The sequence below is a fragment of the Pseudonaja textilis genome, chromosome 2, assembly GCF_049901715.1.
Source record: "Pseudonaja textilis isolate UNSWEBS1 chromosome 2, rPseTex1.2, whole genome shotgun sequence".
Lineage (NCBI taxonomy): Eukaryota > Metazoa > Chordata > Lepidosauria > Squamata > Elapidae > Pseudonaja > Pseudonaja textilis.
This window is the reverse complement of record NC_141991.1, coordinates 141629687-141643173: the sequence shown is the minus strand read 5'-3', so window position 1 is coordinate 141643173 and position 13487 is coordinate 141629687. Positions and strand designations below refer to the sequence as shown.

At 38.7% G+C, this 13487-nt stretch overlaps 1 protein-coding gene across 2 annotated transcripts; it reads left to right on the top strand.

Annotated features, from left to right (window-relative positions):
• The first annotated feature begins 271 nt into the window (after window positions 1–271).
• MVB12A (multivesicular body subunit 12A) lies at window positions 272–13418 on the top strand. 2 transcript variants are annotated; one of them, XM_026713824.2, is made up of 9 exons: window positions 272–523; window positions 5041–5139; window positions 5230–5326; window positions 7709–7835; window positions 7928–8044; window positions 9882–9973; window positions 11993–12057; window positions 12802–12858; window positions 13002–13418. In XM_026713824.2, the coding sequence occupies exons 1-9, from the start codon at window positions 458–460 to the stop codon at window positions 13062–13064; spliced, it is 783 nt and encodes a 260-aa protein (XP_026569609.2). In that variant the 5' UTR covers window positions 272–457; the 3' UTR covers window positions 13065–13418. The 2 variants fall into 2 exon arrangements, with proteins under 2 accessions (XP_026569609.2, XP_087781649.1); XM_087925523.1 differs by having other exon boundaries at window positions 316–523; window positions 7940–8044.
• The last annotated feature ends 69 nt before the right edge of the window (window positions 13419–13487 follow it).

The window sequence follows — 13487 nt, the reverse complement described above, 5'->3', positions numbered from 1 at the left end:
CTGCATAACTTGAAGAAGAAATCAAACATCTAAACGGGCTCCCCTTAAACTTGCTGGTGCCTCCCTCTAGCATTCGATGGGTCAGTAAAGTTAGAGCTCAACTCCGGAATATTTGCTTTGGCGCACCCCTTCCCAAATTCAAAGGGAGACCTAAGAGCGAGCGTGCAAGGTGCGTGCGCATAAACGTTATCCTGGTTTCGTGACGAAGAGAAAACAAACAAGCAAGCGCAAAGTTTCCATTGGATGGTCCTGCAGAAGTGGTTCGCCAATCAGAGCAGACTCCGTTATAAACGTGGAGCCTCACGTCTGTTCTGAGAGGCGGGTCGAAAAAACTCGAGAGGACTTTCGTTCTTGTTTCGCCTCCCGCGACCGGGTGGACTTCGCTGTTCGCTGACGGGGTCTCCCTCCCCCCACTTCTTTTAGGTCTTCCTGTATCCGAAACCGTCTTAGAGCTGGCATGACCACTCCGCTCACCGGGCTGGGTTGGACGTCGTCTAATGTGCCGGTTGCTGGCTGGATTCCGGTGAGAAAAGCAGCTTCGTCTCCTTGCCTTAGCAGCGCCCCGTCTCTGAGGGCAACCTCTCTTCCCGGCGGGGAGAGTGAAGGCGAGGCGAGGCTTGCCGTCTTTCTTTCCTTTAAGGGAGGCTCAAAGGAAAAGGAGAGAAGCTAATTCCGACCAATTGGCTTTACCTTGCTGGCCCTTCTCACCCCTCCGGCTTTCGATTTCCCTGTTCTGCCTGCCTCTTGCTTTAAAAATGGGCTGTGGGGCGGGAAGACGGAAGAGTTTTACTGAAGTCGGAAGCTTGAGTGGAGATTTCCACACCCAGAAATGCGAGTTTTTGTTACTGCTTAGTACAAAAAGGGGAAAGCGCCCCTGAGCCAAACCAGTAACATTTGTTGTACGCTGAAGGTTATGCAACGTTTTACAGCGGGGCTTCTCAAACTTTGCGATAAGGGGACTCCATGAAACGATAAATTTGCGTGAACCCCTTTCCCGATGAATGAAGCTAAATAATAAACCAACTACCTGTGATTGGTAATGGTTCCATTCCTGTTAAGATACAGACCGGTTTCTGGGTCAGAAATAGCCTTGGTTACTTCAGTCGGTTGCCTTTGCCCATAGTTTAAGTGCCCCCATGCTCTTGGTGGACATTTTAGTGGGTTTTTCTTTCTATCTGTCTGTCTATATCTATCCATCCATCCGTATCTGTCTGTCTTCTCTCTCTCTCTCTCTCTCTCTCCCTCCCTCCCTCCCTCCCATCCACCCACCCACCCACCCACCCATCTATCTATCTATCTATCTATCTATCTATCTATCTATCTATCTATCTATCTATCTATCTATCTATCTTACCTATTTAGCACATCTATCACATCTATATTGCATCTCTCTATCCAGCCACCTATCTATCCACCCACCCCACCCCACACTTTTTATGCATTCGGGGCCATCTACAAGAGCTGGGTGCTAACTGAGAGGATTGCCGCAGTCCTTATAGAGAGTTGCAGCCCTTGGATCCTTCAGGATGGGGTGTCACATGGTTAGCGCTCGCCCGGATATTACATATAGACCGCTGGGCGAAATCTTTTTAACAGGAATGAAATGTCAGCTCACCAACAACATTCAGCTGTTTGCCATGTTCCAAGACTGAGCCAGGGGTGTTACACCAAACCCTTAATCGTGCATGGAAGCCGCTAGGATTTGAATGGGACATGTCAAACACTAACGCTGCAGAGAATGAGTTGCTGTAATATAATTACTGCCTGATAAATATTGGATTTAGTAATCAGATCCAATTAGGGCTATTGTAATGCCCTCTAAATGAGGCAATTTATGGAGGCAGTCCGGAAGCTGCAATTGGTCTAGAATGTGATGGCAATATTGTGAATGGATCAGTGCAGCCATTGCAGGAGAACTTTTTTTTTTGGAGCTGTTAAGCTACCTAGAGTAGTAGTATGCTTTCAGTCTTAATTCAAAATACTGGTAATCATGTACAAAGGTGTGGCTTTGGGATACATTAGACACCTCTTACTAAAGTTGAATTTGCCCATCCAGTAGTATCATTTCATAATGATGACTCCTACTGGGAGTCATTATCCCATGTGAAGTCCATGGACCTTGGCAGCTCTTTTGCATACAGAGAGTGCATCAGTTAATAGTCATACTGTATAACCATCTGACAGGCCCTACTGTACCACAGGATCACTAAGCTCATTAAACAAAACCGTGTTTGGGGGGTCTTTTGGAAGGCCAACAGGCCTCCCCTGCAGAGAAAGGACGTTCCACAGGATGGGGGCTGTGGCAAAAAGGCTTTCTTCATAGATCCTGTCAGATTTTATTTTGTTAAATTTATTTGCTGCCTCTCTTGCCACGGGGTTGGAATTCCCTAGCTGACAAGACTAATAATATGCCTCTCAAGCCAAACTCAATGGGACAGATAGATGTCAATGGGGAGAAGTGATCCTTCAAATATGTTCAGGAGTTGGGGTAAGTTGGGAAGTGGCAGAGAAGAAATTGGGCAAGATTGGTGGTAAAAACAAAATCAAGGGTTTGGAAAATTAAGAATTCATTTTAGAAAAAAATTAAAGGGGATAATTAGGAAGTTAAGACTTTCACCAAAGAAGTCAGAATAATAAGCAAATTAAGGAGGAAAATTAAAGCCTCATTGCAGGTTTTAAAACTTTTTCAAAAACCCTATAATTTTAGGCATTAGAATATTGTTTTATCCCAAATAATTATTATCTCTCTATGTTCAGTAAAAACCATTTATTGCTGAAAACGTATCAGTTGGAGTTCTAGTTCTGAGCATCCTGATATTGGAAAAGGAAATCTTGTAAATGGGAAAAAATTGCTACTGGACAGGCTTAGCTGTGTCAGACAAGGTACATAGGTGTACAAGGTAGGTAGATAGGTAGGTAGGACTTTGCAATGTCGCTGAAAGGTGGCAGTGAGGAACAGATTCTAGAAGTAGGAGACATCTGATCCCTGGGGGTAATTATTTGAAAGCATTGGTAATGATATATTGGTGAGGAATTATATCTGATGTTTTTATTAGTTATCAGTCTCCACAGGAATGGGAATACGCTACAAGCTCCAAACTGGTTTGCTTGTATTTAATGCTAAGTACTTTGGTTCTTTACTTCGCTACTATCTAATGTCCTCAGTTTGTTCCACTTTTTTATTAGCTACCTGCCCTACCCTGTTTTCATATATTGCATCTGCTTACAATGTGCTGTTTAATAGGAAACCTCTGTTGGTGAAATCAGTGGGTGAATTTCTGGATATTTCTTTAAACAATGAATGATACAGATCCTAATATTTAATTGTAGAATTTGTTTCATCTCTTTGTATGTGTATATGTGCATATACTTTTTAACAAGCAAATCAAGCCTTTCAACAATTCAAACATTAAAAATATTTTCAGAAGAAATCTGTATGAGGTTAATCTTTTCTGATAAACCTAAACTGAAACCCATGCATGTTTTGTTACATTTTCTTCAACTGTTATAACTCAGTCCCAAAATGTCCAAAATCTGTTGCTATATTCTGAACACTTGGAATTGTTCAGAATATTTCCATATGTGAAGTTGGGGACATGTCAACATAACATAAATCAGTGGCAAATTACATACTTTGTGTACATGAAGATTCAGGTTTAGTTTCATGTATCTCTAAGAAATACAGGTAATCCTCGGGTTACGAGCACTCCCTTAGCGAATGTTCAAAGTTATGCGATAAGTGCCTCCTACAGTTTACGAACAAGCCTTGAAACTACAAATGTTGCAGCACCGTGGCAGTTGTTCACCCTTATGAACGATGGCAGAGGCTCGTTCAGCCTGCCTATACCCCACCCCCCCAGCATGCCAGGTCTTCATAGGCACTGGGCCTGTGGATACTGTACTCACTTTGCGAAGATCTAGAAATCCTTTGCTTTCTTGGCCTGTTTTGGTGCTTCAGGCCTTCGGTGAGTAGGCAGAGAATGGAGGCCTAAAGTACTGCAAGATCACATGAGATCAGTAGCGCAAGATCTCACGCTATTGATCTCTCGTGATCTGAGGGTACTTTAGGCTTCTGTTTTTGGCAAACAGAGGCCTGGATGAGACCTGCAGCAAAAGGCTTTGCAAATGGAGGGAAGGCCTGAAACATCAAAGCTTTCCCTTCGTTTACAAAGCCTTTTGCCATTTTTGCAAAAGCCTTTGCAGCCCAAAACAGCTCCAGGAGCTCCAGAGAGATGCACACGGCTGAGAGGCTGGAGAGGATACAGCTTGCTAGATCTTTGCACAGTAAGCGACCTGGAGTGACAGGTTGGGTGTGGGGGGAGCAATTGTAGGGAGCATGAGGTATTTCAGTGGGTCAGGGAGGCCTTGAATGGACTTAAGCAAGATGTCGGGGTTCCAAGTAATAGATCCATAGCAAACAAAACTCTGAGGCAGGTAGATTCCTCAAAGAATCATTTTATTGGATATATCATATTAGCACAGATCTGGTGAAAACCGTCTCTGAACACTTCCATGGTATTCACCTAATTAAAAGTAAAAGTTTGTCACTTTCTCAAAACAATCAGTCAGATGGTCCAATCATGGTGAAGTCTGGTTGCCGGGTGACATCACTCTGAGCTTCCACCGACCGGGTGTGAGAATGTCCTTGGTTTCCAAGAGAAAGTATTTTGGTTTGGCTACAGAATCCCAACTATCTCAAATCCTCCCCTCTGTATCCCTCAGCTCCAGTGTGGCAACATTGAAGCTGTCAAAATGGCTTTGGTCAAGTCAGCTTCAGGGTTGACACAAGTGGACTATTCCATCACTAGGTCCCCCATGACCTTCCCTACCCTGAAATACCTAATGTGCACTTAACGAACTGTGCATTCGATTAGCGAATGCATGGGCAAAAGGGTGTGATCACGTTTAAAGTAGGAGATTCACTCCCATGAATTACAAATGGTTACAAATGGAATGGGCAGGCTACCTGTATTGGGAGAATTCTTGCTTGTGATTTTTTCCTCGCTTCATAAAAGTCTGTTCCCCCCTCATTTTTCTTAGATCACAACAACTGTGGAAGGAGCACCTGCTAACTTTGGAAAAGGATTTGCACAAAAATATGGATATTACCTCTGCTTTACTGCATCTCTAGATACTTTGGTAAGAAGGACACTTTGGTAAGAAGGACGAAATTGAGGTTAGGTGCAGATAGTGTGGTTGGTGACTGTTTTGGAATCTGCTTCTTTCCAGAATCCAGCTGGAGATATATTATATGATGTGGTAATCCTGAGTGAGAAATCGCCACTACCTTCTGGATATATGTATGCTAAAGAGTTTCTGGATCTAAGTGAGTCTGCCTGGCTATTTGGCTCATTTTATTCTGTTTTGTTTTAAACCTAGAGCAGTTTAATATCTCTTCTCCTAAACAGTGGCACGTAGCTTAGGGAAGTGCCATGTGCAATCACAACAACTAACCTGTAGCACTAACTACTGGATTTTGCAAATTACAGTTATTATAAACATGGAAAATCATGACTGAAGTCTCAGAAAGAAAATTTAAAATGAATGTGACCTACAAATAATTTCTAATGGGTTTTATTTCCATTTTCTAATAAAAGAGGCTATAATGGCTGTGGTTGTTATTATGCTTCTGTTCCTTACAGTGAGAGGTGCCCGTCTGTTTGTACATATTTGTGCTAGCTTCCATTACAGGTATTCCTTGATTTACGACCATAATTTTATAACCATTAAAAGTTAGAGCGGCCACCAAATGCTCATTTGGTGGCCGCTCTAACTTTTAAAGGTTATAAAATAATATGACTGTGATTTACAATGTTTTTTGCCAGTTTCTGGCAAAAAAACACGCATTCATATGAATGGATTTGTTTAATATCAGTCCTAAAAGAGGCCAGAAAACTACTTAGAGTCATGTGGGTGCCTTGATTTACAATTGTAGCAGTTTGCGACCAGTTTTCCAGTCCCAATTACCATTGTAAGTTGAGAACTACCTGTGTGAGAGGTTATGGATTCAGTTTCCCTTTTCTACCATTCCCAGTTGCTGTGATAAAGCGACATTTTGTATTGCCACTGGATTTTTCTTCTTCTGTTATAATGGTGAATTGTACAAGTGAACATAATGCCCAAATCTATTTCCGATGTAACTTTGTGATTGGGGCAAACTGTCAAATTTCACAATTGTGGCAAACATTCATTAATCTTTATTTCTTAGGAGATTGATTTTGTATGCAAAAAATGCAAAAACTTATGTGCCGTATGCTAATTGAATACTTACTAAACATACATAGTTATGTGTAATTTATTTTCATGTAAATGTATAGAAAAAATAGGGAATTAAGTATATTTAATTAAATGTAGCTTACCATGTGATTATTATGTAGTTGAAATTTCTTTATAGTGATTCCTAGCAAAAAACAATCTTATCCAAAAAATCAAACCAATCGATGGATAACTATTATAGGAATATTATTTTATAATTCATGTGCTAAATTCTATAGTATTTGAAAATGAAGTTTGCTAGTCCATATTTAGATACATTTTGTTCTGTTCCTGAATCATTTCCATAAAACCAGTTTGGAAGAGCCCTTGAATCTTCAAGTGTTGCTGGTGCATATGTATGCATGCATGCATCTTCCATATGTATAGCGTTTTATAATAGGTTTGGCTGGTCTTTGTCATTAGAGAAACGTATGTGCATCATGTGAAAACAATTTGCTTTAAATATTCTGCATTGGACATTTATATTGGTAAATTTTCAAATAATTTGCTATTTTTATTAAGAGTAGGTTTGCAGGACCTTCTTAGGTGGCCCTTAGAGCCCCATAAACACACTTTTGACAAAAAATATGCACACATTCAACAACAAAACCTTTATCATGATGGAATGATTTTTAAAGTTTCTCTTTATAAGCAGTCCTCAACTTAGGACCATATTTAAGTCTGGAAGATCTGTTAATCAGTGTAAGTGAGGCATCTGGTGACTGCACCCAATTTTATGACTTTTTTACAGTCATTAAGCAAACGGTCATGGTCATTAAGCAAACTATCACATGACCATTATTTCTGACCTACCTTGCCAGCTTTCCCATTACTTGTCAGAAGATGACTAGGAGGTGAATCACATGAACTCTGTATTGTTGGAACTGTTGTAAATTTAAGCCAGTTGCCAAGTATCCACATTGTGATCATGTGATCCCCAGGGAGCTGCAACCATTGTTAAGTATGAGGAACAGTCATCAATAGTTTTTTTCAGCACCATCATAACTTTGGTAGCTATACAAATGGTTATAAGTCAAGGGCTATCTCTAAGTAAGAAACATTTAGAGTGGAGGCCTCTATTTTACTGAATCCATCAGAAAGTAAGCCAAAACATCTTCCTACTGTGTTCCCATGACCATTGCAGGATATTGTTAATTTTTAAAATGCATTCCCCCACTGCAAAAAGGTTTTCCATCTTAATTTAGAGCATCTGATTTACGTATATACACATTTGGAAATGACATGGAAACAGATGTAAAATAGCCTTCATGGAATAATGTACGGATTTTCTACATTAAATGAAGTTGGGTTCAACCATTATCAATCAAAAATGTTTAGCTTATACCTGGGCCTTTCTTGAATGCATACAGTGATTTTCCTGCTTCTGAAGGTAGAATGCCTGTCATTCCAATGTCCTTTGATTGCAGCCTTATTTTTCTGCCTCCTATTGTAGAAACCTCCGTCTCCAAGAAGAAGAGGCTATGTGTCAAGCTGATACCAATGGGTGTGGCAGAAACGGCTGTGTATGACGTCACACTAAGCAGCAAGAGCAAAGTGATCCCCAATTACATACGCATTGGGTGAGGTGCTAGTATCCATGTCCTCTGCTCTTAACACATTGTCACAGCTTGGAAAGACTTAAACAATTTTTATTTGTATTCCTCCCACCTAGGGAAATAAGTAGTTTTGCCCTTTGGTGTAAAAAGGAACACATAAACAAGCCTAAACCTCTTCCCAAACCAAGGAGCCTCAGTCTCGAAATGAATCAGCTTTCATTAGAAACAGCAAAGTAAGTTTTGATCATTTTTCATTATATAATAGAACATATACATTTTGATGTTATTTGTCATGTTTTTTCAGTAATCTGTATTTTTTTTTTAAAAAAAGCAAAAACATTATGCCATGTAATGACACTGTTGGCCGCTTCCAATAGTTTATCTATCACTCAGACTAGTTATAAACCAATCAGGCAAAAAGCAGTTTGAGTGAGTTTGTAGGGCTAAAGAAAAAGGCCTAGAAAAAAGATTGACGATAGCAGAATCAGAAAGACGGGATCTGAAGCAATGTTGAGAAGAGATTTCTTAACATTAAGACTTTTCCTAGGATTGTTGTGATTGCACCTCAGAATGCTAGATGAATTCTGAAGAAATAAATGAAGAAATAAATAAGCAGTGTTTGTCTACTTCTGAAAGTACCCATGTTAGAATTTTTCTTAGATTAAACAAAGAGAATGGATTATAATGCGGAGAAACTAGATATTCTGTTTAGAAAAGTGAGGATAATTTTACATGGTGTACTAGGTTAAAAGTTAGTGAAACTAACACTCATGAGTTAAATTAATTAAACCTCATGTCATACCTTGGATGAAGACAAGGACAAGCCCTGATATACTAGCTGTGTAAAAGTGGCAGCAGTTAATTGACCCATAAAAATATGTTCAGTAAAATGTTAACCCCTAACATCAATAATTCCAGCTTCGTGCAAGAAGGCACGGAGGATTTTAGCTCCAGGAAAGCAGGCACAAAGGATTTCAGTTCTATGCAAGCATGCTGGAGCCAAAATCCTTCGGCAGCGTCCATGGGAGCTCCCATGATGTGAGGCACTTGGTAGTCAGTTAAAGGTGCGAACATGTTACCAAACACCCAGGTTGCGATCACATGATTGGAGTGTGTGTGTGTGTGTGTGTCTCTCTCTCTCTGAGTGGTGTGATGTTTGTAACAGTTGGAACTGCTTTACAGACTGTAAAACTCTCTAAGAACTTTGTTAATTCAAACTGTCATTAAGCAAACAAAATCAAAGAACTATCCGTTCTATTGCATGTCCCATTGTGTTTAATGGCTCTTATTGCTAATATGATTAGGACTTCTGTTTCTGTTGAGTCATCATCTTAGTTTCACCATATATTCATTGGCCCCACATGTTATATTATCTCCAGTAAACTTGCTTATTTACTGATTTAACAATGATGTTTACAACCCTAATTCACATGAATAGCCTACATGGCAGAAGAAAACTGTCTATGGCAAGGACTGAAACTGATCCTGGAGAGTGACAAAAGAAGGGGAAGGTTGCAAGGAGTTCTGATTTAAGGCCACTCCTTTAACAATGGTGTGGAATTATGATGGCCTCCAAAAAGTGCTTTATTGCCTGTAATGAACTTCTGGCCATTACTAAATGTTGCGCCATCACTCCTATGGTCACATGATTACAATCTGGCTCCTCTGTCTTTACAACCACATTCTCAGTGCATGCAAAGTAATCTCTCATACCAAAGATAGTACTTTGTGGAGAAAACCCATCTTTTCTGATGAATACAGGGACCAGTAATTATTCTGGCTCTGTCATGATTGTCTAAGTATCAGAAGTGCATTATTCTATGTGTGTGTGTGTGTACAATACAATGCTTCACTTTTTGTTATTTTTAATTGTTTTAATTTTTGTACTGTGCAATTATTACCTTCCTCAGGAAGAACAATGTTTACAATTATTTCTAGAGCAAAGGTGGTTTTTTTTTTGAAATGCTGCAAGTACCTATGAAAGCTAATAGAGATTCTGGGGAATGATTGAAACAATAATTCATTATCTACTTAGAGACCATGTGTGTTTCTTCATTTTAATCCTTTCAGTGTAAACTCTCTATCTATTGGTTCCAAAAGGCAAACTACCATTAAGAAAAATGAATCTATATATGATACGTCAAATGCCTGTGGTATTTCAGGTAAGTACCTTCTGTTTAAGGAAGTGAAGCATATTCTGCTTTTATGGGAGAAAGAGCCATAGAACTGAACTTCAAGAAAAGTTCCAGTGGATTCTTGAAATTTGGCATGATTCATCGCATACGTCTTTTTATAATTAAGGCAAAATGTGAACTTTTGTTATATATAGCCCAGTAATATGATGGCTGCTTTGTTTACATTTGTCAGGACAGAACTGATGCCATGGTTAAAGATTAATATATCTTCACAGGAAGGAGATGTTGTTTTTTGCCTCCAGGAGGAAAGCCGTTTTGAAATTGGGAGTCCTTTTAACTCTAGACCTATCTGGATTATATTATCAAGAATCAGAATATAGGACGGAGAGGGCAGGTGTGTTGGCTAATCTTCTAGAATACCTGAAAAGACATCTTTGGCCATTCAACTACAACAATTCCATTATTGGATGTGGGTCATTATTCTGAAGTCACACAAGAACTTTATTTGATTTTATTTAATGAAAGGAATATGTAAAACCTACTGTCTTAGACTTGGAATATTCCATTCTGTCTCTGTGGTTTACAGTGAACTAGCCATTTGAGAGATGGTCTTCAGTTTTTCAGAAACCAATTTTTAAAACTGGTTTTCTGGTGTCTAGAATGTGATTTGGCCCTCATCTAGGCTTGTTTCAGCTGGCACACCATGCCTGCTTTTACTTCAGATTAATTTCTGGAAAGCTACTGGACCATTCCTAAAATGTGAACTAGAAAAGGATAAACTTGGGCATGTTTTTATACATGCTTTAGCATATGAAGCTCCTGGAAATTTATTTGGAATTAGGTGCTTTTAATGTGCTTAAAGTTTTTATCTGTTCAAATTTAATAGGGTCCTAGATTAAAGTGAACAAAGTAAAATTAAATCCAGACCAGAATGATCATTAGTATGGGAGGTGGGATGCAATGTGTTCTGGGAGAAGTTGCATCCTTTGAAAGGTCAAGTTTGAAACTTTATTGTGCTTTTTTAATTTTGCATTACCCCTGATTTTTCTCATAGCGATGCTGACACCAGCCTCAGCCTTTCTTGAGGCAGTCGACCTTGTAAGAGGTCAGTTTTAAGGATGACAGCTTGATTAGTGGAACATGACATAGGAATAGAACATTGAAAAAACCTGCACTAATTGTCAAGTATTCTCTTGGACTATTAAAGTATTTCTTGACCTACAACCAAAATTTCTGTTGCTAAGTGAGAAAGTTGTTAAGCATTAAGAATTTTGCCCCGTTTTATGACCTTTCTTGCCATGGTTGTGAAGTGAGTCCCTGCAGTTGTTAAGTTAGTAGCATGGTTAAGTGAATCTGGGTTTTCCCATGGAACTTGCTTGTCAGAAGGTTGCAAAAGATGATCATATGACCCAAGGATTGCAATTGTGGTAAATATTAGTTGCCAAGCATCCAAATTTTGATCACGTGACCATGAAGATGCCAGTGCCACAATGGTCATAAGTGTAAAAACTGTAAGTAACTTTTTTCAGTACCATTGCAACTTTGATCACTAAATAAATGGTTGTAATTTGAGGACTACTTGTATTCTTGGAGTTGCCTGTTTTGCAGCTTTCTGGAATTCTATTGAAATGAGGCTGCAGATAGTGATGCAACTTCCTACATTTTGTGCATCAATTATTGTACTTAGATATCCATCCTGGGAATTATGTCACGTTTTCTAAGTACTGGCGGAGTGCCCTCTTGAAAACATTACTTTTGCAGTGATTTCTTGTACAGTATAGGAGAAAGAACTTCTGTGTTGCTTTTTCTTGGGTTTAGAAAATCTATGGAGGTATTTCTGTAAAGTGGGTATTTGAATTATAATATTTTGTTGCATTTTATATAACATTTTAAACCATTTACCATTGTAACAAGTTTTTAACCTTTCACTACAGTATTATGATTTGTTGTATGCCACCTTGATGACCCGTAAATAATCACTCACTTTAAAATATTGTTACTTTTCCCTTGGGCAATCTGAACCTGAGTGTTTTGTTTCCTCCTTAGCCATAGATGGAGTCCCTTTTACTCTGCATCCTAAGTTTGAGAACAATGTCACTCGTGGTAACACTGTAAGTATTTTCTGTTGGAGTCATGTAACAGTGTAAAGGACAAAATAGATGAAACTATAGGTTTTTCTAGAACACATATCTCTTCTTTCCTAATGCAACATTCATTATTCTGGAAATGAAACTGCCAAAAAAAAAAAATCTCTCAGGGCCATGTCATTCCAGAACTGAGTCCACTTCTAGAGAGAGATCTCCAAACTGGAAGTAGCTTGAAGGTGTTCCAGATATGTATGGAAATCACCCCAGTGGTATAATCTTGAATTCCATTCCAGATTGTTAAATGTCTGGCTTTCTCCAACTGACTTGAAACTACTATTCATAATATTCCCAGCCAGTATGGTATCAGTGGTCTTGGCACAGATGGTATATTATATGAAAAAAAATCCAATAAATACAATTTAAAAGAATGATTGGTTGATGAAACAGATAATGTATTGGGGAAAACATAGTGCAACCTATGTCAGGTGGAGTGCTGATAGCTGTCAAATTACTTTTACTTTTTAAAAACGTACCAGAAGACTTCAGTGACCTTTCTCTCACCTAATTCAAATAAATGTTGCTAATGAGAAACATGTTTTCCTGTAGCTGTTTTGGAGTAACTAAGAATTGTAAGAATGGAAGGACCATAGAACCTACTTAGTGGAGAAATTAGTTTAAGGTTTAGCAATATTGTTAGGAATAACTTCTATAAATTACAGTCTAGATTAATTGGCTGATTGTGGGTTATTATTTGTGTTTATTTTCTAGGTACTTTCTATATTTAAAAACTTCCACATCAAATCTCTTGCTGATATTGAGAAAGAGGTGAGCAATTTTCTTTAGCAAAGTCAAATGCGTTGTTTCCTTACAAACATATATTCATGTATTATAGCTGAGCTGCGACTCCTTCTGGTTTTGAATATGGAGATCTTGCTTTTTTTGTAACCGTATTTTTTGCTTTTGTACAGTATGACTACAGTTTTGTAGTTGAAAGAAATGCAGCTGCGAGACTCCCACCCACCATTTCATAGCCTCAGTCATTTCCTTGAGAGTTCTTGCCACTAAGGTGGTGAAGCTGACTCAACTGAGTGGATGAAGTGCCTGCCTCAAAGGGATTGTGCTGTTGGGGGCACTGCTTTACTAGCTGAAACTGGTATAATCATAATCCTGCTGATACTATATTTTACTATAGGTACGAGTAGAACTACTTTTGTACATACTTTTTTTAAGCAACATATCTACTTTCTTTGCAAAAAAAAAAAAAAAAAGTTTAAAAATAAGAGGCTTATTCTACCAGAAAAGTTATATCTGTGCTTATTTCTGGCCATTTCAAACTTTCTGAAACATGTATTCCTGCCAATAAAGTATGTTCATGAAAAATGAAATATATTTCTCCACAACAACCTTCTTTAGGCCGATCTCTGTTTAAAGAATTGCAAATATGACCATCTCGG

What these genes read in the sequence shown, in the direction of transcription:
- MVB12A (XM_026713824.2), top strand. Translation starts at nt 458, where the DNA reads ATGACCACTCCGCTCACCGGGCTGGGTTGGACGTCGTCTAATGTGCCG. An exon ending in CTGCATCTCTAGATACTTTG is followed by an intron (nt 5,140 to 5,229) that starts GTAAGAAGGACA and finishes GCTTCTTTCCAG; the next exon opens with AATCCAGCTGGAGATATATT. An exon ending in TTGCTGATATTGAGAAAGAG is followed by an intron (nt 12,859 to 13,001) that starts GTGAGCAATTTT and finishes GCTTTTGTACAG; the next exon opens with TATGACTACAGTTTTGTAGT.